Source organism: Plasmodium vivax, chromosome 13 (genome assembly GCF_000002415.2).
Source record: "Plasmodium vivax chromosome 13, whole genome shotgun sequence".
Classification (NCBI taxonomy): Eukaryota; Apicomplexa; class Aconoidasida; order Haemosporida; family Plasmodiidae; genus Plasmodium; species Plasmodium vivax.
The window spans coordinates 846816-869473 of NC_009918.1; the positions used below are offsets into that span (position 1 = coordinate 846816).

The 22658-nt window shown below is 51.4% G+C and overlaps 5 protein-coding genes across 5 annotated transcripts, besides 19 other annotated features; 2 read left to right on the forward strand and 3 right to left on the reverse strand.

The window, feature by feature from the left end:
• Window positions 1–617: 617 nt before the first annotated feature.
• On the forward strand, window positions 618–7310 carry PVX_085025 (hypothetical protein, conserved; the record flags this gene model as incomplete). The annotated part of the gene is made up of 1 exon (XM_001616621.1): window positions 618–7310. One exon carries the CDS (start codon window positions 618–620, stop codon window positions 7308–7310), a length of 6693 nt encoding a protein of 2230 aa, XP_001616671.1.
• Window positions 2828–2867: a microsatellite.
• Window positions 3699–3755: a microsatellite.
• Window positions 4638–4706: a microsatellite.
• A 303-nt stretch (window positions 7311–7613) lies between the features above and the next one.
• PVX_085030 (aspartyl protease, putative) lies at window positions 7614–10635 on the reverse strand (the record flags this gene model as incomplete). The annotated part of the gene is made up of 7 exons (XM_001616622.1): window positions 7614–7697; window positions 7836–8021; window positions 8146–8208; window positions 8483–9355; window positions 9641–9761; window positions 9911–9984; window positions 10123–10635. 7 exons carry the CDS (start codon window positions 10633–10635, stop codon window positions 7614–7616), a joined length of 1914 nt encoding a protein of 637 aa, XP_001616672.1.
• Window positions 8317–8341: a microsatellite.
• Window positions 10559–10581: a microsatellite.
• A 543-nt stretch (window positions 10636–11178) lies between the features above and the next one.
• Window positions 11179–11210: a microsatellite.
• Window positions 11211–11286: 76 nt separating this feature from the next.
• Window positions 11287–11316: a microsatellite.
• An 818-nt stretch (window positions 11317–12134) lies between these two features.
• Window positions 12135–12163: a microsatellite.
• A 136-nt stretch (window positions 12164–12299) lies between these two features.
• On the reverse strand, window positions 12300–14149 carry PVX_085035 (protein phosphatase 2A, regulatory subunit B', putative; the record flags this gene model as incomplete). Its single annotated transcript, XM_001616623.1, has 5 exons — window positions 12300–12402; window positions 12532–12596; window positions 12787–12861; window positions 13132–13282; window positions 13506–14149. The coding sequence occupies 5 exons, from the start codon at window positions 14147–14149 to the stop codon at window positions 12300–12302; spliced, it is 1038 nt and encodes a 345-aa protein (XP_001616673.1).
• Window positions 12534–12614: a microsatellite.
• Window positions 12812–12905: a microsatellite.
• A 234-nt stretch (window positions 14150–14383) lies between the features above and the next one.
• Window positions 14384–14411: a microsatellite.
• Window positions 14412–14534: 123 nt separating this feature from the next.
• Window positions 14535–14554: a microsatellite.
• A 327-nt stretch (window positions 14555–14881) lies between these two features.
• Window positions 14882–14954: a microsatellite.
• Window positions 14955–15588: 634 nt separating this feature from the next.
• Window positions 15589–15618: a microsatellite.
• Window positions 15619–16298: 680 nt separating this feature from the next.
• Window positions 16299–17857, forward strand: PVX_085040 (hypothetical protein, conserved; the record flags this gene model as incomplete). Its single annotated transcript, XM_001616624.1, has 3 exons — window positions 16299–17159; window positions 17371–17601; window positions 17774–17857. 3 exons carry the CDS (start codon window positions 16299–16301, stop codon window positions 17855–17857), a joined length of 1176 nt encoding a protein of 391 aa, XP_001616674.1.
• Window positions 17250–17424: a microsatellite.
• Window positions 17494–17518: a microsatellite.
• Window positions 17814–17835: a microsatellite.
• A 348-nt stretch (window positions 17858–18205) lies between the features above and the next one.
• Window positions 18206–18240: a microsatellite.
• Window positions 18241–18338: 98 nt separating this feature from the next.
• Window positions 18339–22187, reverse strand: PVX_085045 (ATP dependent RNA helicase, putative; the record flags this gene model as incomplete). Its single annotated transcript, XM_001616625.1, has 1 exon — window positions 18339–22187. The coding sequence occupies one exon, from the start codon at window positions 22185–22187 to the stop codon at window positions 18339–18341; it is 3849 nt and encodes a 1282-aa protein (XP_001616675.1).
• Window positions 21185–21204: a microsatellite.
• Window positions 22188–22658: the final 471 nt, after the last annotated feature.

Sequence of the window (22658 nt, forward strand, 5' to 3'; positions counted from 1 at the left end):
GGGGGACTTTCATGCGCCAGTCCCCATGAAAATGCAAAAAAAAAAAAAAAAAAAAGAGGAGGCACTTTATAGGGGGAAGTGTTGAGGGATGGATCACAAAGGAGGAACACTAAAACGCTTCAGGAAAAAAAAAAGGACCGCTTCACATTGCTGCGCCTGATGAGGGTCACCTTTATGGGCTTCACTGCGGCGAAGAAGGCCTCGTCACGTTTGGGCGATCACGCTCCGGGGAGGGTAGCGGCAAGTTGGCCGCTTTTCCCTCGCCGCATTGCACGCCCAGAAAAAATTGCTCCAACTCAGCGGTAAAAGTTGCCGCCATTTTTTTTTTCCCCTTTATGTTAACCAAGTTCTACATAAGTTTCTTTGCCATTTTTGTGCGTCCCTCAGAAAAGGGTCACCGATCGATCGTGGATCCCCCCGAACGGATGTTTTCCCGGTTGAGCGGCTCGCCTTGCACGTCGCATGGTTTTACGTGAATGTTGCGGCGGCCTCACCCGTTCGGAAGTTAAGCGGTTGTTTCGCTGGTTAGTCAGTTGGTTGGTTGCTCACCTGGACTGCTCAGCTTGGGTGGCTTCCCAACTGGCTGACTCCCCAACTTGGCTGCCCCCCCCCCTGCGATGAAGCTGCGGCGGCAGGGGGGGTCGCTGGACGAGGAGAAGCTGTTCGAAAACGTGAGCAAGGATGACTCGGGCATGATCAAGAAGTTCACGCTGGGCGTGTGCGCCATGGAGAGCAAAGTGGAGAGCGCACCGATGGAATGCATTTTGAAGAGGCTAGCCAAAAGCGGAGATTTCAACATCATCAAATTTAAAGGAGACATGATCATTAACCACGATGTGGACTCCTGGCCGATAGTGGATTGCCTCATAGCGTTTTACTCCACGGGGTTTCCCTTGAAGAAGGCCATCGACTATGTAAAGAAATACAAGCCCATAACGTTAAACAACCTGAGTAGGCAGCTAATTTTAAGATCGAGGCTACAAATCTATGAGGAGTTAAAAAAATGGAAAGTGCCTCATGCGAATTATGTAGTGGTGGATCACGACGCTGTGAGGAGAGGAGAGCATATATTTGAAGAATATTACGACTATATCGTTTATAATAACATTAGGCTGAATAAGCCTTTTATAGAAAAGCCCATTAATGCAGATAATCACAATAATTGGATTTACTACCCGAAGAACACTGGGGGGGGATGTAAAAAGCTCTTTAGGAAGGTGAAAGACAGAAGCAGTGAGTACTGCCCGGATGTCCACAAAGTGAGGAACAACGGAGTGTATATTTATGAAGAATTCCTTTCAACCTTTGGCACAGATGTAAAAGTGTATACCGTTGGTCAGATGTTTGCTCATGCAGAAGCTAGGAAGTCTCCCGCACTTGATGGGAAAGTCTGTAGAACATCTGATGGGAAGGAAGTTAGGTACGCCGTTATCCTCTCCGAAGCAGAGAAAATTATTGCCTATCGAATTGTGGAGGCCTTTCAACAAACCGTTTGCGGATTTGACATTTTGAGGACCACCATGGGACCATTCGTCTGTGATGTCAACGGATGGTCTTTCGTAAAAGGAAATATAAAATATTACAATGATTGTGCCCATATTTTGAGGGCCATGTTTCTGGCCAAATTAGAAGAAAAATATAATATCATTCCGAGGGACCTGGCGGATAATTGGTATAACATAGAAAATGAAGAAGAGGTGTTGAGGAAAACCTTTAGACAGCCGGATGACCTCCATTGCTCTCATCATGAAGAGCTGTGCTCCGTCATCATTGTGATGAGGCATGGTGATAGGAAGCCGAAACAGAAAATGAAGTTCCTCACCGATCGTCCCCTCCTTTTGGACTACTTTAATTGCGAGGAGAATCTATACAGCGTGATTGAGAATAAGCTGGCCGCGGATGAGCATCAGAAGGCTAGCCACGCCGATCTGAACAGCAGCAATAACAACCTCTCCGTTAGCTGCGTGCCCTCCGACCGGGTGGACTCCTCCATGTTTCAGTACGACGCCGCGGCCAGCAAGGCCCCCTCCACGCTCAGCAAAATCTCCTTCATTTCGCAGAAGAGCGGCGAGCTGCTCACCGCGGTGGTCGCGGCGAGCGCGGCGAACGCGGCAAACGCTGCTAATACGGCAAACGCTGCTAATACGGCTAATACGGCTAATACGGCTAATACCGCTAATACCGCTAGTACGGCGAGTGGTGTGGCCCCCGAGGAGGAGGAGCGCCGAGACAGCCTCTACAAGGAGTACACGAAGAAGGAAATAAAGTTCAAGTCGCCGGAGGAGCTGCAGGACCTCTTCCTGCGGAACAACATCATCCTGGGCGACATCGAGAAGGAGTACAAGGCGCTCAAGGCGGAGGCGGAGGTGCGCAGGGCCGTCAGAAGCGAGGCGGTGGGGAGTGAGGCGGTGGGAAGCGAGGCGATGAGAAGTGATGCGGTTGGAGGAAGTAATGGGGAGGCTTCCCTTAAGCGTGAAGAGGACCCTCCCAAAGGTGAGGCGACTCCCCCGAAGGGTGACGTGGCTACTTCTACGCGCGACGTGGCTACTTCCGCACGTGACGTGGCCGCTGCTCGCCCGCACGCCGCTTTGCCCCAGGAGGAGCTGGAGGCCAGGCTGAGCGAGTACGAAGTCACGATCGAGAACCACAAGACGCTGCAGAAGGTGCTGGAGCGCGGAGACGGGTTCACGGGCATCAACAGGAAGATACAGCTGAAGCCAGTGGAGTTCGTGGTGCTGAACGACAAAATTGTGGTGACGAAAATCATGACGGTGGCCAAGTGGGGAGGAGAGCTAACCAGAATGGGAAGGAGGCAGTCCGAAAATCTGGGAAAACGATTTAGAGCCACTCTCTACCCAGGCGATTCAGATGGCTTGCTACGATTGCACTCAACGTTTAGGCATGACTTTAAAATATTTACATCCGACGAAGGCAGGTGCCAGATAACGTCTGCCGCTTTCACAAAGGGGTTCTTAGACCTTGATGGAGAGCTCACCCCCATCCTAGTCGCCATGGTGATTAGGAATTCCAAAGCGCACAGTCTCCTGGATGACAACAGACCTAGTCTAAATAGAACCCAATGCAAGCAGTACATAGACAGCGTGCTGAACGAAGATAAAGATATTGATGAGGACCTGTTGAAGAAGCTCACCTCAGGGAAGCATGCCAGGGGGTTACGAGAATCACTCAGAAAAATCTCAAACTTCTTCCAGCTGATGGAGAAGATTAGAAAAACCATTTATGACTTCTTGAAGGGACTAAACCAGGAGGTGCAAAAGTGGCTGAACCTGTTCCCCTACGATGAGTATGCCCTCTACGTGATTGACATTTTGCACGAAATACAAGTCAGGTGGAAGTCACTCACCAAAATGTGGTATAAGAAAAATAAGAACAATTATGACACCTCTAAAATCCCAGACATTGTAGATAACATACGGTTCGATCTAATTCATCATCACTCCTATTTGGGATGTGGATTAGATAAGGCCTTCGAGATTTACAATCAAATAGAACCGCTAGCCAATTTTATTTCCCAAGCAGAGTATGGAATCACTCCAGAGGAGAAAGTTAAAATTGGGGTTAACATCGTTGGCAAGCTTCTGCGCAAACTCATTCATGATGTTACCTTCTACAGAGATGAGGAGGTACGCACGAAGAGAAACAACAAGGGATGCTTTGATTTAAAAAATGCCCTCAACATTTCCTACATCAATTCGTTTAACATATCTAAGGGGGACAAGGCCGGGTTGCCAGCAAGTGAAAAGAACCCACAACAACAGGTTCTGGAAAGTGCCAAGGTAGATGCACAGCACGCCAATTGGCTAGACAAGGAGATACAAAAGGACACGCCCAAAATGTTCAGCATGTGCAAGTATGACTCTAGGCAAATCTTCATTGACAACCGTCCGCAGAAGGGGGGGGAGCAGCTCGTCGCGGCGGTAGCGGCCACCGCGGCAACAGAGGCGTACTCCTATGGGGCCAACTCGGCTACCACCGATACCGCCGCTTCCGCTCCTACCGCTGCTACCGTGGCCACCGCGTCCTACTCCAGTGGTGCCTACTCCAGCGGGGCCCTCTCAGTCGCGCCGCTCTCCTGCGCCACCTCCTCCAGTGGGAAGCCCCCTCTGAGCGAGCCCCAGGTGAAGAAGTCCATTTACAGCGAACTCAACCGGAAGGGTGGAAAAGTGGGAAGGGATGCCCAGGTGGGGAAGAGCCCCCCTGGTGCAGTGCCTACAGTAGGTGCAGTGCCCACAATAGGTGCAGTGCCCACAACAGGTGCAGTGCCCACAACAGGTGCAGTGCCCACAACAGGTGCGGGTGGCCCCGCTTGCCTGAATGGCCTCCACCGCCCCGAACGCACCAAGGGGGAGAAGCCAGAGGAAGGCGACATTCTTCAGAAAGACGAGTTCGAGGGGGGCATCCGGACGCCGGACAGGAGCCCCACGAAGGGTGCGCCTGGGGCGGCGGGCGATCCTCATGGTGGTTCGACCCACAGCGGGGGCCTCCCCGTTGGTATTACGGTTAACAGCACCGTAGCAGGCGCGCTTAGCAGCACCGTAGCAGGCACGCTTAGCAGCACCGCAGTAGGCGCGCTTAGCAGCACCGTCGCAGGGATGGGCGTCAACCCGAAGGAGAAGAACCCCTTCAAAGCGGCGGGGGGAGGAGTCACCTACAACGTGAATGCGAAGGACCTGTACGCGCCAAAGCTGATCAACAAGAAGGAGGCGCTGGTGATCAACTCGTCGGACCTGTGGGCCCACCAGAATAAGTACCGAAAGGAAAATAATGAGAAGCAAAAAATGAAAAAGATAAAAAACACCAAGGAGAGCGAACTGAACTTGAAGAGGGAGGACAACGTCGAGGTGGCTGGTGAGTACAGGGGAGTAGACAAAAAGGGGAGCAGCTGGATGAGGGGTGCAGGAGGGATTAGCGGAAGTGGCAGCGACACGCCTGTGAGGGAGTTACGTGGGAAGGTCACCGGTCGGTTGGATGGGCAGAAGAGCGAAGAGGAAAGGGGAAGGAATGGCTCAACGAAGAGCGGCGCATCGAAGAGTGGCATTGCTGGGAATGACCCATCGCAGAGCCCCCATGAACGCCCACAGCAGGGGGGCAAAGACGGAGTGACGAACGAACAGGGCAGTAACAACGCAACGCAGGGGAAGGCAGAGGAGAAAACCAACCAGGAGCACCAAATGGAGGAGACAGATCGGCAGGGGGATAACGACAGGGAGGAAGATCAAGAGAAGGGGGAAAAGGAGAAGGAAGAAGACGATGACGAAGGGGAGGATGACGAGGGAGAGGAAGAACACGACCATGACGATGATGAAGATATAATTAGACTTAAAGAAACAGATGCAAGGAGGTTAGGAATCAGGTCTCCTTGGAGGATGGTTCGGTCCAGGTACTACGTCACGTCAGCCTCGCACATGATTTCTCTCTTGAGCATTCTTATTCATGCGAAGAATATAGACTGCTCGAATAGCCAAAATATAATTGATAATGATTCCATTAAAAGTGTGGGAGACGTTACAGACCTGCATTACCTTTCACATCTAGTTTTTAGAGTCTGGGAGAGAAAACAGCTAAAGCGAAATGACAGCAATAGGTTTAGAATCGAAATTCTGTTCAGCTCTGGAGCGAAAGACGGGTTCGGACAGAACTATGAGCTGCTCGAGAAAGACGCCAAGGCGCAGCAGCAGAAGTACGAGAGGCACTTTAGCAAGTACGTGGATGACAGCAAGAGAGGCGGGGGCGCGCCGGGGGAGGTGAACCCCTCCAGTCAGGTAAGCCGCGCGAACTCGGCCGTCAGCAAGGGGGAGAAGAAGCCCTCCGGGGAAACGACCCCCGGGAAAGCGCCACGTGGGGAAGCGGCGTCCGGGGAAGGGCCCCCCCTGGAGAAGCCCCCCCCAGCGAGCAATGACCACTGCGCCTCCGCGTCGGACAAGGTGGAGTCGAACAACTCCCTCTCGCAGGCAGCACCCCAGGGGCAGGAAGACAAAGCGAAGGTGAGCGCGGGCAACGCATTCCGGTTCGCCCACAGCGTGGAGGGGAGGGCGGCCAGTTTGGGCGAATGTGTGCCGAGTGTGCAGTGTGACGTAGCGAACACGGAAGGGAGAGGCGAGGGTGGCGTCGACAGTGAGAAGGGAAATGTGAGTAGGAACGACTGCGAGGGGGGCAGCCTGGGAAGAAGCGACTCTGCGCTTAGGAAGGACGCTTCGCTCAGGAGGGATGCTTCTCTCAGAAGGGACGCTTCGCTCAGGAGGGATGCTTCTCTCAGAAGGGATGCTTCTCTCAGAAGGGACGCTTCGCTCAGGAGGGACGCTTCGCTTAGGAGGGACCCCTTACGCAGGAGTGGACTGCGGAGCCAGTTCTCAGCCAGCTCAGCTAGCCTGTTCCGAAGAGGAGAGGAAGAAGAAGAGGCAAAGTTCCACCAAGCGGTCTACAAAAGAGACCTGTCCTTCGAGTTTGGAGGGGTGCACGAGAAGCTAAGTTCAGTCAACAACAACACGACGAGGACGGGGAGCTACATGGTGAGATCCATCAGCTCCAATTTGAGGAAAAAAAAATACAAACAGAAAGATGGCCTAAATGTAGAGTACGAAAAGAAAAAAAAGGAAGACATTACAAAGGAAAATCTGTTAACCTATGAACATGAGTGTAGCATTGACATGGGCACACAAGAAGGCAGTCACAAAATCCGCCGGAGCTTTTCCTGCCTCAGTGATAGGTCCTTCTATATAAATACCAAACAGATCGACCTAGAGGGGGAAGCTAATGCCAGTAAAAATTTTAACGGAAGAAGAAACAGCTTGCTCGAAAATGAAGTGGGCAGGAATACCTTCCAACACGGCCTTCAGCACAGCCTGCAACACAGCCTTCAACACAAAATGGAGCGCCCATTTCAGCACAAAATCGAGCGACCTTTCCAAAACAAAATCGAGCGACCGTTCCAAAACAAAATTGAGCACCCCTTCGAGAAGAACAGCGAGCATGATCTGAAGGACAGCAAAAAGGCGAATGTTTTTTCCCACGTCTTTCAGCATTTTAACGAGAGTAAAAAAAACTCCACTTCAAATTTGAAGTTCTTTTACAAAACGTATATGCCTGATTATGAGAAGATCATCGAGAATGACAAGAAGGCGGAGACCTTCGACGTCCCTCCCTACTGCGAGTTGGCTCCCCTCATTGTGCTGACGAAGAATTGCCAGCTGTCCACCTTCGAGAATATCCTCACGCAGATTCTGAACAAGTACTCCAAGGGCGGGAAGGGGAAGGACAAGGGGCAGAAGGCGGGGCCCAAGCAGGCTTGAGGGGCCGCGGCGGGGCGGCAGCGGAGCGGCAGCGGAGCGGCATGCACGCGACCGTCGTCCCCGTCCCCGTCCCCGTCTTCCAGGGGTCCTTCCCTTTTTTTGTTATTCACGTGATTTAATTTCATTTCGCCATCGCCATGGTGACGTGTGACCTGTTTGGCTTCTTTGCCCATTTATGGCGACGTCGACGTCACTGCGTTGTTAGTAGCCGAAAAAAACAAAACAAAAAGCAATAAAACAATAAAACAAACAAAAAAAACACATTTTAACCCACATCCCAGGGGGCTACTACAAACCGGGGGGCTACCCCACCGGGTTCATCTTTCTCTGCAGGGCAGTCAGGTACTCCTCATTGTCTTCCGCGTGCACTGCCTTGGCAATGCCCACCTGTTGTGGGGGAGAAGCGTGAGAAAGGGTAAAAGAAGTAGTTACATGGTAGGACGATGGGGGTATCCACCAAGTGGGCACCGCTTTCAAGGCAGCCGTGCCGCTGCTGTCGCGCCGGCAAACATGCTTGCCGCTTACGTAGGAGCCCTTGCGCCCATCACCGCGCCGGTAAACGGTGTAGTAGTATCGCATGAAGGTCGCGTTCCCCAAAATGTACGCGTGGCCATATTCAGGCGAAACCTCGATTTCCATGAACGCCGGCTTGCACATGTCGGACTTCCGGACCAGGTACTGCGCCGGCGTCAGCGTAAAGGGCATGTTGTTCTGCGGGGGTGGGGGAGAGCGGCATGTGTGCAATGGCGAGCTTTTTCAAAGTCTCTCGCGCATGAACGTTTACAGTGCTTCAAGTACGCGTGGACTGCTTAAATGTTGTGCGTCCTCGAATTACAATGACGTAGGTCAGGTTGGGGTAACTCGCCACTACTTCGTCTATGTTGCTGTCGTCACATTTCTGCGGGGGGGTGCGAAGGTGTTTTATTTGTAGCTAGCCATTTTGCTGCCAACTCTTGTGTGTATTTTTTTTTGCAGCTAGCCATTTTGCTGCCAACTCCTGTTGTGTGTATTTTTTTTTTTGCAGCTAGCCATTTTGCTGCCAACTCTTGTGTATATTTTTTTTTTTTCAGCTAGCCATTTTGCTGGCTACCCATGCTGTGTGTGCGTTTTTTTTTTTTTTTTTTTTTTTTTCCCGTTTGTGTGACCCATTCAGGCGATTTTTCCAAACGTACCTTCGGCGGGACGACCTTGAAGAAGTACCCGATCTCCGACTTGGGGACACTATTGAAGGAGGTCCCAGAATCGAAGATGAGGTAGTTTTGGTTTTTCTTTAATTTCTCGTCCTTGCCTCGCCGGTTGACTCTGCTGCGGTGTCTTCTCCACCTGTGTCGCCTGCGCCGTCGGCGGTGTGCCCCTTTACCGCGCCTTTCCGGGTGAGCGCCATACGGGTTCACTTCGCCCCCGGTGGAACGCTCTCCATGTTTGTCCTCCCCAGAGAGGCTTTCCCCGGAGAGGTTTTCCCCCGATGGGTCTTCCTCCTCTGAGTCTTCTTCTGCGCCTTCCCGACGGTGGTGCCACACCCTGGACATGTCCCTCAAGTCCGTTTTTTTTTTCAAGTATTTCCTCGCAAAGGAATTTCTCTGCACTTTCCATTTTTTCTTTTTCTTCCTCATATCGTACACAATAGAACTAGAGTCGCAACAAAATTTCTGGTGATCGATGTACAGTCCATCAAATTGTATTTCCCAGTAGTATTCCCTCACCACTGGGAACATGTAAATGTCTCCCTCGAAAAAGCGTCTCTCCACTCCTCCGAAGATTAAAGCTGAGTGCTTGTTGTCCTTTCCTATGTATATAGAGAACTCGTTATGGCTGAACTTATAAGTGTTCATTAGGTTTTCATAGATGGTTGTTTTTCCTGTGGATAGCATTGCTGGGAATGCCAACCCGACTATGCCTTCGAAGTTGATTCTTTCGAAGACGTTTGATTTTGCTTCGCTCCTTTTCTCGCGCTTTACGAGTCCGAAGGGTTGGTTGAACACCTTGAAGGGCCCTATGCGGAAGGTTTCCACGCCGATCACGCCTTGGATTATTCCCGTGCCGAACTGCGCACATGGGGGGGGAGAGCGTAAGGGGGTGAAAGCATAACCAGGTGGAAGCGTAAGCAGGTGAAAGCATAACCAGGTGAAAGCATAGCCAGGTGAAAGCGTAAGCAGGTGAAAGCATAACCAGGTGAAAGCATAACCAGGTGAAAGCATAACCAGGTGAAAGCATAACCAGGTGAAAGCATAACCACGTGAGTACGTACGCCTATCTGTTCGCACACACATGTGTACTTCCACGCGCACTTTCACCCGCACATTCGCATGCACACATCGCCGACGCCCCACCATGATGTCCAGATTCGTGTGCGGCTTGTAGTAGCGGAAGCTCCTAGACAACTTGTAGTTGTACCGGTGCACCTTCAGACAGGTGTCATCCTTGCACTTGGTGCTCACGACCCAGATGTTCCTTCGTGGGGGAAGCAGTGGGGAATGTAGATCCGTGGTATGCTCGAACAGGGGGTATGCATACACACATGGGGGGATTCTCTCGATGGGTAGTTATATCGCCATGTGGCGGGTGACCTTTCCCTTCTTCCCGCCCCTCTCCAAACTTACGTGCTCCCGGTGTCAAAAATGGGTCTGATCGTTTGCGGCGGGTTGCCTATTTGGATGTACCCGACGTATTGGCTCTGCGGGGGGCGGCAGTGAAGAGGGAGTGATTAATGGGGGAAGAAGTGCAAGTTATTCAGTGGAGAGGACATGGCCAATGAGCGTAAAGAAAGTGATTAACTGGTGGAGAGGCGGAGGCCACTCAGGTAAATGCTCACATCTTGCAACTGCTGCAGGGGCAGGGTCACTTGGTCGGTAGAGGAAACCTCCTTCTTCTTAAACGCGCCGCTCCAACTGTTCCAGTTGCTCCAATTGCTCCGCTGTGTCTGTGCCCGGGCCTTCTCCCCCGAGCCATTCATAAACTGCCCAAGGTAATCAGGCTCTGCAGAAGCATCGTTACTCATGTGACAGTCAGAATTGACGCAATTTGGAAACTCATCGGGGTGATGGTCTTCCCCCCCGTAATGGGTCCCTTTGTTATGATGGGAAATATGGTTGTCCATCGTTGCGTCGGAAGGGGGATCTCCCTCCTCCTCCTTCTGCTGCTGCTCATCCTGCTCGTTCTCCTGTTCCTCCTCCCCCTCGTCTTCGTCTTCCCCCTCAAAAAAACTGTAAGATCCTTTTTTCTTTTTTTTCTTCAATTTTTTGGTAGGTAAATTTTGCAGAAGCTCTGAATTTAGTTTGCCAATTTTGTATTGAAGATATTTGCGCTTGCTGGGGATGGCCATCATGGGGATTATGTTCTGCGGGTGGGAAAAAAAAAAAAAAAAAAAAAAAGGGGAGGGGCGCTCATTTATCGTTGTCACGCTCAGCACTGTCACATGTGAATGATGCCATACAGGTGGTTACCTCAGAGGCCCCCTTCTCATGGATGCACACGGAACAAACATCGCACGCGTCACACGTAGGTATTTCCAAGTTCGCCTCTTCCTCCCATGTTAGGTCCGTCGCAAATCTGGGGGTGGCACTAGGTCGTAGGCAACTGCCTTGTCTAAAAAGGAAAAGATGCACTACGAACAGCAGGGGTGCCGTTGGGTGAATTAACAACGTCGAGAGGAGTTTGCTCCCCAGTTTTTGCAAACGGTTGGGGGGCATCTTTGCATCTGGAGCGGGGGAGAAGTGAACGCAGTGCGAGGCGCGTGAGGGGGAGTAACACCAAAGGGGATACCCTCATAGGGGTGAGCGGCTGTCCAGACAGTATCACACATGGACTAAAGATTAACGAAGTTGCCTGCTGGCATCCTTAAAAGGGAGAGGCGCCCCCAATAGGGAGAAGCAACCTTTAGGGAAGAAACCTCCTTCGGGGAAGATGCCCCCTTCGCAACAAAAAATGACTCATAAAAACACCCGTTGGTTGCTCAGTTTTATCCCACGAAAAAAAAAAAAAAAAAAAAAAAAAAAAAAAACAGAAATTGTCTACGTTGTGAAAAACGCGCCACGGTTTGCAAATTTTACCAACGGCGAGGCGCTAACGCCACAGGGAAAAAAAAATAAAAAAAAGAAAAAAAAAAATGAAGAAGCGAGCGTAGCAGCACAAACACAACGATGCGGCACAAAAACGTAGGTAACGCCACGTGAATTACGCAGCGCAGCCAATGGTCAATCGTCAAACTAAAGAAGGGTGAGGGGAAGCGAAGCACTTCACTTGGGGGCTCCTCGGAAATACTCACACAAATTTATACGCGCACGGCTGCCATTGGGTGGCGCGATTTTCAAAAAATAACGTGATGAACTCGACTGTAATTTGTTCGCCTCGGTCTGTCCTCTGCGTGCATGTCCTTCGGGCGGATTCGTCCTTGTGTGCTGCTGGCGCGGGGGCATACCTCCCCATAAATGTGCAGGTAAATGTGCAGGTAAATGTGCAGGTAAATGTGCAGGTAAATGTGCAGGTAAATGTGCACATAAACACGCAAATACACAGGAGGGGTGGAGGCCGATGCAAATGCGACGCAGAACAGTTTGCTTCTTAGGCCATGGGGAAATACTCGTGCGTCCTCTCTTATCATCAAAGTGGCGGCCAACTCGCCGGAACTCCCATTCGCGTATGCCCCGTCGTCGTGTCCATCCCCTTGTTGTCTGCACCTCCCCCCCCCCACTTTCCACAACAACTGACAACGTGCAGAGCGTTGCACCTGCGTCTGAGCGGTCACGAATAAAATGTGGAGCTCAGTTCGAAGGGGAAATCGCAACAAGGGGAGTAAAAAAAAAAAATATGCCTCGCAAAATGGCAAACTTCCTCCTCTTCGTCAGCTTCGTAACTTCGCCCACTTAACTCATATTGATGCCTCTCCGCGTGCGTATGCACACACGGTGAACAAACCGGATGGGTGAAAAAAAAAAAAAAAAAAAAAAAAAAAAATTGCCATGGGGATGTGCGCCCCCTGAGGGAACGCCGTCAAAAGTCAATCAGTTTGCCGAACAGAATGTGCTGCAGGATTTGGCGCTTCTGGATGATCTCCGCTTGGTACATCTTCAGCAGCCCCGAGCAGATTTTCTCCCTGCGAAAAGGGGGGGAAAAAAATTAAGCAAAGTTGCACGGACGGGGACCAATACGCACGTAAGCAGCGCTGCCGAGGGGGAAATCATCTGACGGAGAGAAGATTTGCATCGAATTCCGCTGGCCATACCATGTCTCCACACCGGAAATGTCGTACAACATTTGGGAGGATTCGTGAAAGGGGGCGTGCTTCAGCTGCGAGGGGGAGGGGAGCGCCCAGGAAAGCAGGAAAGCACGTAGGTGTGTAGGCAAGCACATATGTATGTAGGCAAGCGCATATGTATGCAGGTGTGTAGCCACGCACGCACACATGGCTCAGCTAAACGTAAAGACGTGCCAAACTGACGCTCGCGCGGAACAGATGCACCGCCACGACAGGGCATACCATCGAAATGTATTTCAACGCGTCAAAGTAGAGGTACTTGGGTGCCCACAACTCCAGCAGTTCCTTCTTTTCGATCTGAAGAGTGGGGAACGCGAAAAGGGGGAGAAGAAAAAAAAAAAAAAAAAAAGATAAGACAAGATAAGATAAGATAAGATAAGATAAGATAAGATAAGATAAGATAAGATAAGATAAGATAAGATAAGATAAGATAAGATAAGAGCAAAGTGTATACCCGGTGGAGGTACTACATGTGCTGAATGGCTAGTTGGTACACACAACTGGACGAACAAGCGCTCTCGCGATGGGAAAGGGTTTGGCCGCGCTGCGGAATTCCCTGCCACTCACATCGTCCGTCTTTATCTGCGTGTTGTAGGACAACTGCGCAGCGCCGAAGAGAAAAACTAAAAACTGGAAGTCGTCCAGCCCCCAGGCGCCTCTGCTCCCTGCGGGCTCCACGGTGTAGGTGATTTGGATTCTCCTGACGCATTCGAGGTATCTGAGCGGTTGGAGGTGGGGGGGAGGAGACGGAAGACGACGATGATGATGATCATAATGATACGCCCGAGGGGGGTGCACTTTTTTCGCATTGCCTCCTGCGGGGGGAGTTAACCCCACAGAGGTGCGGCTGCGCACAGTTGAGCGGCTCATCAACATGCGCAAGGAGAAGCCAAGTGGAGCAGCCACTTCGCGTAGCCGCTTCGCTCAGCCGCTTCCCTTACTGGCGGTAGAGAACGAGGACGAGGTGCTTGTGGTCGGGGGGGCCAAAAAACTGCAGCTTGTTGAGGCAAAAGAGGAAGAGCAAAAAATTCAACTCGTGCCCTGTGCCGTAGTCAATTCGCTTCCTATTCCCAACTGAGTTCTTCAAGTAGTAACCTAACTGGAAGGTATGCTCCGATAGGTTCTTCAAACCCGATTGGGCTAAAATCTCTGGCAAGCTTTCGTCAATCTCTTTGTAATACTCATCGCAGAAAAGTTGGAAGCCTTTGTTGCCAAACCGAGTGGGTTGCTTTATGGGGGGGCAGAGGTCTATGCACTTGTCCATGCGCTTTACGAGCGTTAGAACGTTTTGCACGTTGCGCGAGATGAGCAGGATGTTTTCGACTTGCTCACTGGGGGGGGTTACTTCGCCTGTGGGCGCGGCTACTTCGCCTGTGGGCGCGGCTACTTCACCTGTGGGCGTGGCCACTTCGGTGGCGTCCTCCCGTGAGTAGAAGTGGTCCAAGGGATGCATCTCCACCGCCACGACGGAACTGTTTAGGTGCGTGATGAAGTCGATCAGCTCGTTGTAGGCGGCACTTCTGATGAACCTCTGCACGCTGTCCTCGTCCACCACTTTGAAGCTCAGCCCCGCGTCGCTCGCCATTTGGGCGGTCATTTGAGCGGTCATTGGATAGGAAGTGGAGAGGCAAAGTGGCGTGGCAAAGTGGCGTGGCAAAGTGGCGTGGCAAAGTGGCGTGGCAACGTGTCGCGGCAAAGTGTCTCAGCGGAGTAATGCGGCTGCGGGCAGACAGGGTAGCTTCTCCCCAGAGTAGACGGTCTTCCTCACGCACAGTTGTAGGTGTGCCTCCCCTGCGTGCACATGTATGGTTATCCTTTTTTTCTTCGCCCTTATCCCCCACGCTGGTGGTTGTCCTCTCGTTCTGTGCTAACCAATGGGGGTTGAAAGGGGGTCCTCCTCCTCAGCGTTGCAATGTAGATTTTTTTTTTTTTTTTTTTTTTTTTTTTCCCCTTCTTCCTCTTTTGTTACTTCCCCCGGGATGTTCTACCTATCAGTACCGCCAACACAGCAAAGTGGAGCTGCTCAAATTGTGGCGTATGGGAAAGGAACTTCACAAAGGGGTTGATTGGAAAAAAAAAAAAAAAAAAAAGGGGACTTTCCTTTTTTCGATGTGGACTTGCAAGGGGGCAATTAAAATGCCAATCGTTTGCGGCTGACCATTTTGCAAAAAACGCCACTGGGGACGAACGAGTGGGCACCTTAAAACCGTAGCGAACTCGGGGAATATTCCTACTGCCATGTGAAAAAAAAAAAAACTTTTGACCAGCAACGAAGCTCCTACATCACTTTTTTGCTCCGCTGTGAGGGGGCAGTTCGTTCAGTTGGGCGGAAAAAAAAAAAAAAAAAATAGCCCCTTGGGGAGAAGTAAAGCGAGTATACATCCCACTGATGGGTATATGTGTGGATGGACCTTTTTTGCTATGCTACGCGATGCTATGCGAGTTATGCGATGCCATCCTGCGCAATGCTTTTTTTTCCTTTGATGTGCTTCCCCTTTTTGCGCTCCCCTTTGTTTTCGTCTGCCCCACTCCTCGCGCGCATACGTGTGTCCCACCGCCCTCGATGAAGGCCCCCTCCCCCGACTGAATTGCCCCTGCGGGGGAGACAGCGAGGTCGCAGCAGTTTGGTGGACGGCTGCCCGCGGGGCCCACGCGATCCCCACGTCGACGCATGCGCATGGGGAGAGGTGATAGATAGTGAGCGAGGCGAACGTGTGCAGGTGCAGCGGCTCGTTCGAGGCGGCATGCTCGAAGCGCACGTTCGAAGCAACACATGCGAAACAGCAACGTGCGAAGCAGCAACGTGCGAAGCAGCAATATGTATATGTATGCGTTTATGTACGCGCTGCTTTGGGAAGCTTCCACCTCTCCTTCACACGAACAGAGTCAGCCGTGCCGTCCAAACTGTCCTTCGGACAACACACAGTGAGTTCAGCGATTGTTCTTTTTTTTTTTTTTTTCCTCGCATTTGGACAGATGGGCCATAAGGAAGCCACGTAATAAATAATGCCCCCCTTTTTGTAAAGAGGGAAGAAAACCAATGCTGGGTAACTCCTCCCGAGGAAGGAGACACTGAATTGATTTTTTTTAACCATGCTTCATCCCCACAGGGGAAAGGATCAGGAAAAAAAAAAAAATAAAAAAAAAAAAAAAACAACCTTTTGAAATGCTTTAAATGTACCTACTAATAAAATTGGGGGAGAAACCATTAACACGAGGAACGCCTCAAAACCCCTGTTGTCATTTTTTTTTTTTTTTAAATTGAGGGGTCTTTTCGCTTCGGTCGCGCGGCGTTGCTACTCCGGTTGGCTCTTTACTTGACTGCTCCAGTTGGCCGCCCCCATTTTACTGCTCCTCCTTTTCCACTCACCGCAACCCCCTTAGGGGTGATATCCCTAATTGCAATTTTTTCCTCCCCTGGGTTGGAGGCCTGTACAAATCTGTAACCTCTGCCCAGTTGGCTTTTTGGCGAGGAGAAAAGGCATGCCAAGAGGATATGCTTTGTTTCCACGCACTTCATTCACACAGCTTCGTTGGATGACCCCCCACGTTAAGAGGGCAAAGCGTGTTTGAACCCATCCCCTTGTGACTCCACTTGGTTGCACACAAAAGGCAAAGAGTAATCACCGTGTCCTTTTTTTTTGCATTTTTAAAAAAGAAGAAAAACCACCATTACGTCTGCTTCCACTCCTCCGCCTTCCACCCCCCCGCGTGGGCCAACCAACACATTATGCATGGACACCTTCATAGACGAAGAGATAAATGGCAGTGAGGAAAACGAGGCGGTGCTGCTAGAGATTGACGATTTGCTGGATTTTAAGGACCCGCCCCCGCAAAGGGGGAATGGGAGGGAGAAGCGGAAGGAAAAGGAGAAGGGGAAGGAGAAGCGGGAAAGGGGGGGAACAAACTACACACAAGGTGGCGCACAAAGTGGCAAGCATAATGGAAAGCATAATGGAAAGCATAATGGAAAGCATGATGGCAAGCATGATGACAGAACGAATGGCCAGCCGAACCAAGCGGAGAGGTACCCCCCGTGGGGAGGCAGGACAGTCAAAGTCACGCATCGCGACAGACAGGACTTCACCGATGATGCGAATGAATGGTTAATAAAGAAGGGAGACCTGGGGGGGGACCACCATGGAGATGACCTAGAAGACCATTTGACACACCATGAGGGGGAGGCTGATGCGTTGGCTGCAAAGCGCGGGGGACAGAACACCCACTCTGGAAAAGCCAAGAGCAAATATCACCCACCCTGCAGCTACCCTCTCATCGCCAACATGTATGGGAGAGCAAAATGTCTCTGCCTAGATGTGGTAAATGGAGTGGCAGACAAGTTCACTGGGAATATAAAGCGAGGTGATGGCCTCTTTTACAAGAGTCACTCGTCATTCGATTTTTTACACATCCTTGCCAATCGTCTGTACTACTCCAGGGGTACCATGTATTTGTATTTCTTCGTGATTATCCTTAACCTTTTTATTCTTGTCTACACCGCATGCACACGGATGGTCAGTCTGTTTGTAGTCCTCTTGGAGATATTCGTCATACTGATGCTGGTGCTGGAGGTTTGTCTGCGCTTGGCCACCCAGGTGAGTGAGCGAGCCGCGACACGCAAGCGGGAGTGCTCCTTGGGGGCGGCGCCGGCATTTTGCCCCCCTGCGCCCGTCACGAGCGGATATATGCATGTGTGAGTGAGACACACGTCAAACTGTAACGGCTCATCGATGCCTCTCACCGCAAATCCTCACCGCAACGGCTCATCGATACTGCTCACCCCGCTGCTCACCCCCCGCACCACAGGGCCGCAGCTACTTCCACAACTTCGACGGGCTGTTCGACGTGACCGTGACGACCATGTGCTTCCTGCTCCTCATCAGCAGCGGGGACCTGAAGGTGTTTTACCAGGCGGAGATCGTCAAGACGAAGAACAAAGAGGTGGAGGAAATCATTTCGCAGAGCCTCACCGTTCTGCGCTTCTCCTTTCAGCTCTTCCGGACGCTCACGCTGTTTATGCATTACGAGCGGGTGAAGGTGCGATGTGTAGCGGCGTAGCGGCGGGCGCGCGTGCAGAAGCGGGCGCGCATGCGTCTGTCTAACTTGTGCCTCTTCACCGTTACGTCTCTCACCGCTGCCCCTTTCACCGCTGCCCCTTTCACCGCTGCCCCTTTCACCGTTGCTCCTTTCACCGCCGCGTTCTTCGCAGGCGCCCAGCGAGAACATCGACTTTTCGGTGCTGAACCTGCCCCACGAGGAGGAAGAGGAAGAGGAAGAAGATTTTGTCATCTGACTGGGAGCATTTGCCCCCCAAAGAGTCCCGCATGTTAAGAAGATACAGGGTGGGAGAAAAAAAAAAAAAAAAAAAAAACGGACACATTAAAATGGCGCGCAGGATGTGAGCAGCATCCCGTTGGGGGGTGAGCGGCCATGGGAAAGGGGAGGCGCTTGGACAAGCAACAAATTTGAAAAAAAAAAATAAAAAATTGGCGACTTCACAAATTGGCTAGCTTCACAAATTGGCTAGCTTCAAAATTTGGCCATCTTCAAAAATTGGCTAGCTTCAAAAATTGGCTAGCTCAGAAAGTTTTCCGCATGGTGAGCAAACTAAACAAGTGGACAAACGCAAACGCGTCAAACAAATGAAACAAACCCGGCGGAGGGACGGACGGTTTCTCCGATTGTTACCCCCCTGAATATATGCACTACTTATGGGTATCCCCTTGTGGGTATTCCCCCCCTTTTTTTTTTTCCTTTTTTTTTTTTTTTTTTTTTTAAAATCGGCGTCGTTTCAAATCCTGAAAGGAAGAAGCGCCACCGTGCCCGCCGGGAACCCCCCCCAGGCTGTCTTCGTCCTGTTTTTTTTTATAGTCATATGAAAACGAATCGATCAAATCTAATTTTTTTTTTTTGTCATTTAAGACACCGATGTGATTCTCCCCCATGGTTTTACCGACGCGGAAGGGTTCTGTGAAGGGGTCATCTGGGGGTGATGCCCACGCACTTGGGCCTGTCCGTGTAGCACCTCCGTTTGCATGTTCCCCCGGGGTGCTCAAACGGGTAATGGCGTCAATTCGGTTGGGAGAAATGATTGCTTCACTTGGCTTGGGCGCCTCGTGGGCGGTCTGCATGGGTTGCGCTGAGTTGCTCCCTCTGCACACCTCATCCTGGAAGGTGTAGTTGGACAGGTCGATGGGGGCCTGCCGCGCCTTTTTGCAATTCGTGAGCGGCCAGTTTGGGTTGGTCTCCAAATGGCTGGCCTCCAACCGATTGGCCTCCAACTGGCTAACCTCCAACTGGCTAACCTCCAACTGGCTACCCCCCTTTACAACTTTAAAATCGTCTTCGAAAAAATCCAGTAGCCTGCTTTTGTCGTTGCCGCTGAACTGGTGCAGCTGGCTGGGCGCCTCCGCGGTGGGGCAGAAGGGGCTCAGCGTGGTCTCCTTTCTGCTGCCCTTCTCGGGGGGATCACTCCGCAGGCGGTTTGTTTCACACTCGAGGGGCGTCTTCCCCCCGCCTGGGTGGGCAGTGAAACTTCCTCCCACGCCGACTGCCATGTCGGTTTTGGCGCCACCGTTAAAGTGTCTACTGTGGGTAGTGCCCCCGTAAGTAGTGCCCCCGTAAGTAGTGCCCCCGTAAGCAGCGCCCCCGTAAGTAGTACCCCCGTAAGTAGTACCCCCGTAAGTAGTACCCCCGTAAGTAGTACCCCCGTAAGTAGTGCCCCCGTAAGTAGTACCCCCGTAAGTAGTACCCCCGTAAGCAGCGCCCCCGTAAGTAGTACCCCCGTAAGTAGTACCCCCGTAAGTAGTACCCCCGTAAGCAGCGCCCCCGTGGGAGGGGCCTCCCCCCACCCCCCTCCTGTGGTCATACTGGAAGGACGAAATTAGGCTGGAAAACTTGTTCAGGCTGGACACCCCCCTTCCGACGGGTTCAGCCGAACCCGCATTTTGGCTAGCCCAACCCGCACTTTGGCTAGTCCAACCCACATTTTGGCTAGCCGGATCCACATCCTGTCTAGCTGTGTCCAGATTTATATTCGTATCTAAATCGTGTAGCAGGCAAAAGCCCCTGATGCCTGAAATGAGCTTCTCCAAAAAGGAGTTGGGGCAAACGGGGGAAATGTTATCGACGTGCTTCCTAATCAGGTGCACAGATGTCAGTCGCTTGTGGCATATATCCTTTAGAGGCTGGTCAGATATCAACTGAAAGGGAGGGATGTTCTGTTGCCTAGCTTCTATAATTCTGGTTCTAAGTAAAATCTTCATAATGGATTCATTTATTTTTTCTTCTGTTAGTTTTTCCTCCCTGTACTGGTGTTCCCTATGGCATTGACTCTTATCTGCGTTGAAGTACCCATATTTGTCATCGGGGGTGGGGTTGTTCCTTTCTACGTTGGCTTGCGTTATGGGGTAGACTCCTTCCGTTTGGTGGGGGGCACTACGGTGAGTGGCGCTCAGGAGAGGGGGGCGGGGTTCTCCCTCCAGTTGGTTTTGTTCCCCCTCTACATAGTTTCTCCTCTCCCCGTCTACATAGTTTCTCCTTTCCCTGTGGGTGAAGTCCTCCCCGAAGGTGCTGCCCCTATTGCGTTGAGTAGCCCCCTCATCATACGAATGACCAAAGGACTCATTAGTACTTCTAAACGAGGTGGCCTTCTTCGCCCCTTTGCCTGCCTTTCCCTTCTTCTCCTTGTCTATCAAAAAGAAGGGCAACCTAACGGTGTACTTTTGCCCCGAATCTTTAATGAAGGCCTCGCCCTTGGGCGTTACCCCTACACTGAGGTAACTCACATCTTTGCTGTAGACTAACGTCTCCTTCACAAATTTGTCGTTTCTGGCTACTTTTATAAAAGCGGACCACCAGCTGGTGCTTCTGTGTGCCCCCTCGCCATACTCCTTAATGTTGTGGTAGCCCTTCTTAACTATGCAGGCTTCTTTGCTTTTTACCAGCACTTTGCAGATGACTCCCACTCCGGTTCTCCCCCTGAGGGAGGAGATGCAGCTCAGCAGCGTTTTCAGTTCCTCGGAGAGGTCCACCCCCAGGTCTGTGGGCCCAGCGAGGGGGGCCTCACTCCCCTTACCGGCAGTAATGCCACCAATTGAAATGCCGCCAAGCTTTGTTCCCCCGATGCTTCGGTTGCCCACATTGGGGCCGCTCCCCCGAATCTCCCCCAAGTGGTACGCACAATTGTCGCAGCTCGCGCAGAGGTACATGGCATACTTCTTCACATAAAAGCAGACGCCGCAGTTGGCCTCCTCATCGAAGACGTCCACATCCGAGCAACTCTCCGGAGTCTCATCAAAGTACTCATAGATTTTTTTCCTCCTACAGATGGTGGAGTAGGCGTAGTCGGATGCCTCCGTAAACATAGTAATGATATGCTCGACTCGCTGGAAGTTCGTTTCGATTAGATTATTGGCGATATTTTCCCTTAGAAGGAGGTTCTTTATTTTGGACTCATCATTTATGTGAAAGAAAAGAATGGCCTCCGCATTGCTGTTGTCTCTACCGGCCCTTCCCACCTGCTGCACGTAGGCCTCCAAGGAGCGCGAAAACCCATAATGGATGATTCTCCTAATGTCTGGTTTGTCTATGCCCATTCCGAATGCAACAGTCGCGACGATTATCTGCACTTCGTCCTTTAGGAACTTTTCGTGCGCCTCCTTCTTATCCGCATTAGTCAAATCGGCGTGGTACATCCGGACGAGTAGTCCCTTCTCTTTGAGGAAGGAAAAGATACTCTCGCACTCCTTCTTCGAGTTAACATAAATGAGGGTAGAATTATAGGGGCATATTTTTGAATTATCAATAAAACGCTTGGTCCTCTCCAAAGATTTGCTGCATGGGATGTCCAGCACATCTCGGAGATCATTAAACAGATTTGTTTTTTCCCTAACGCAGTAGAAAAGGTTCCTCTTATTAACGCTACTCGTTTTTATGAGGCAAGTCTTCAAATTGAAATTTAAATTTTTTAGGATATCCCTTTGGACTTCTCCTGTGCATGTTGCGGTTAACCCCATGAAGGGGATGCCCATAAGGATTTCCCTTAATTCGTGTAACCGCCTATATGAGGGTCTAAAGTCATGCCCCCACTCAGACATGCAGTGCACTTCGTCAATGGCCACCAGAAGGATCCTCCTCCGCAACATTAAAAATAATTGCTTATTATTTAGAGCGTACTCCGGGCTGCAATATACTATTTTGTAAATGCCATGCTTCACTTCTGTTAACACTTGGTCGTTGCTCATCTTCTGCCCGCTTCCCAAAAAAACGGAGGAGATTCTCTTCCTGTTGAGACTGTCCACTTGGTCTGTCATCAGAGATATCAGGGGGGATATGACCACTGTGAATTTGTTCTTGGCTTCCCCCATGAGGGAGGGTATCTGGTAGCAGAGGGACTTGCCCATCCCCGTGGCCATCACGATGAGGCTGTCTCTCTTGTGGAACACTGCGTGCACCGCTTCGATTTGGAAGCCCTTCAGGTTTTTGTAGCCGAAGTGCTTCTTCTGCGCCGCCTCCATCTTCGTCTTCAGCTCCTCCAGGGAGTAGGCGCTCGCCGCCTCGCTCCCCTCCGACTGGTCCGTCTCCGACCCGCCCGACCGCTTCACCTCCAGGTACTTCAGCATGGTGGTTAGCGGTTAGCGGTTAGCGGTTAGCGGCGAGGCGGTTGCGCAGTGTGCGCTGTGAATGGACCGTTGGGTGGCCCCTATCCAGGTGGCCCCTTAACTAGGTGTCCCCTTAACTACGTGCGGCGAAAACGGCCGGCCAATTTTGACCACCCCCGCGCAGCAAATCTCAAGCGAAGCCTTAGCCTCGTGGCGCCGCCCCCAGGGGAGTTATCGATTGGGGGGGAATCGAGCCGACCGCTCGCACGCAGTCCGCTCGGGTTTCTCCCCAGCGGGAAAGGGGGAAAAAAGAGTGCAGAAGAAGAGTGCCAAAAAAGAGGGAAAATATCGTGCCAAAAAGAGGGAAAGGAGCTTCCCAAAAAAGAGGGAACGGAGGGAAAAAATACCCAATGGAGTGCCGCACGCACAGCTGACTTGGCCTTTCTTCACAAAAATGTAGCCCCTTCTCCGTGCGCATATTTTTTTCGATTT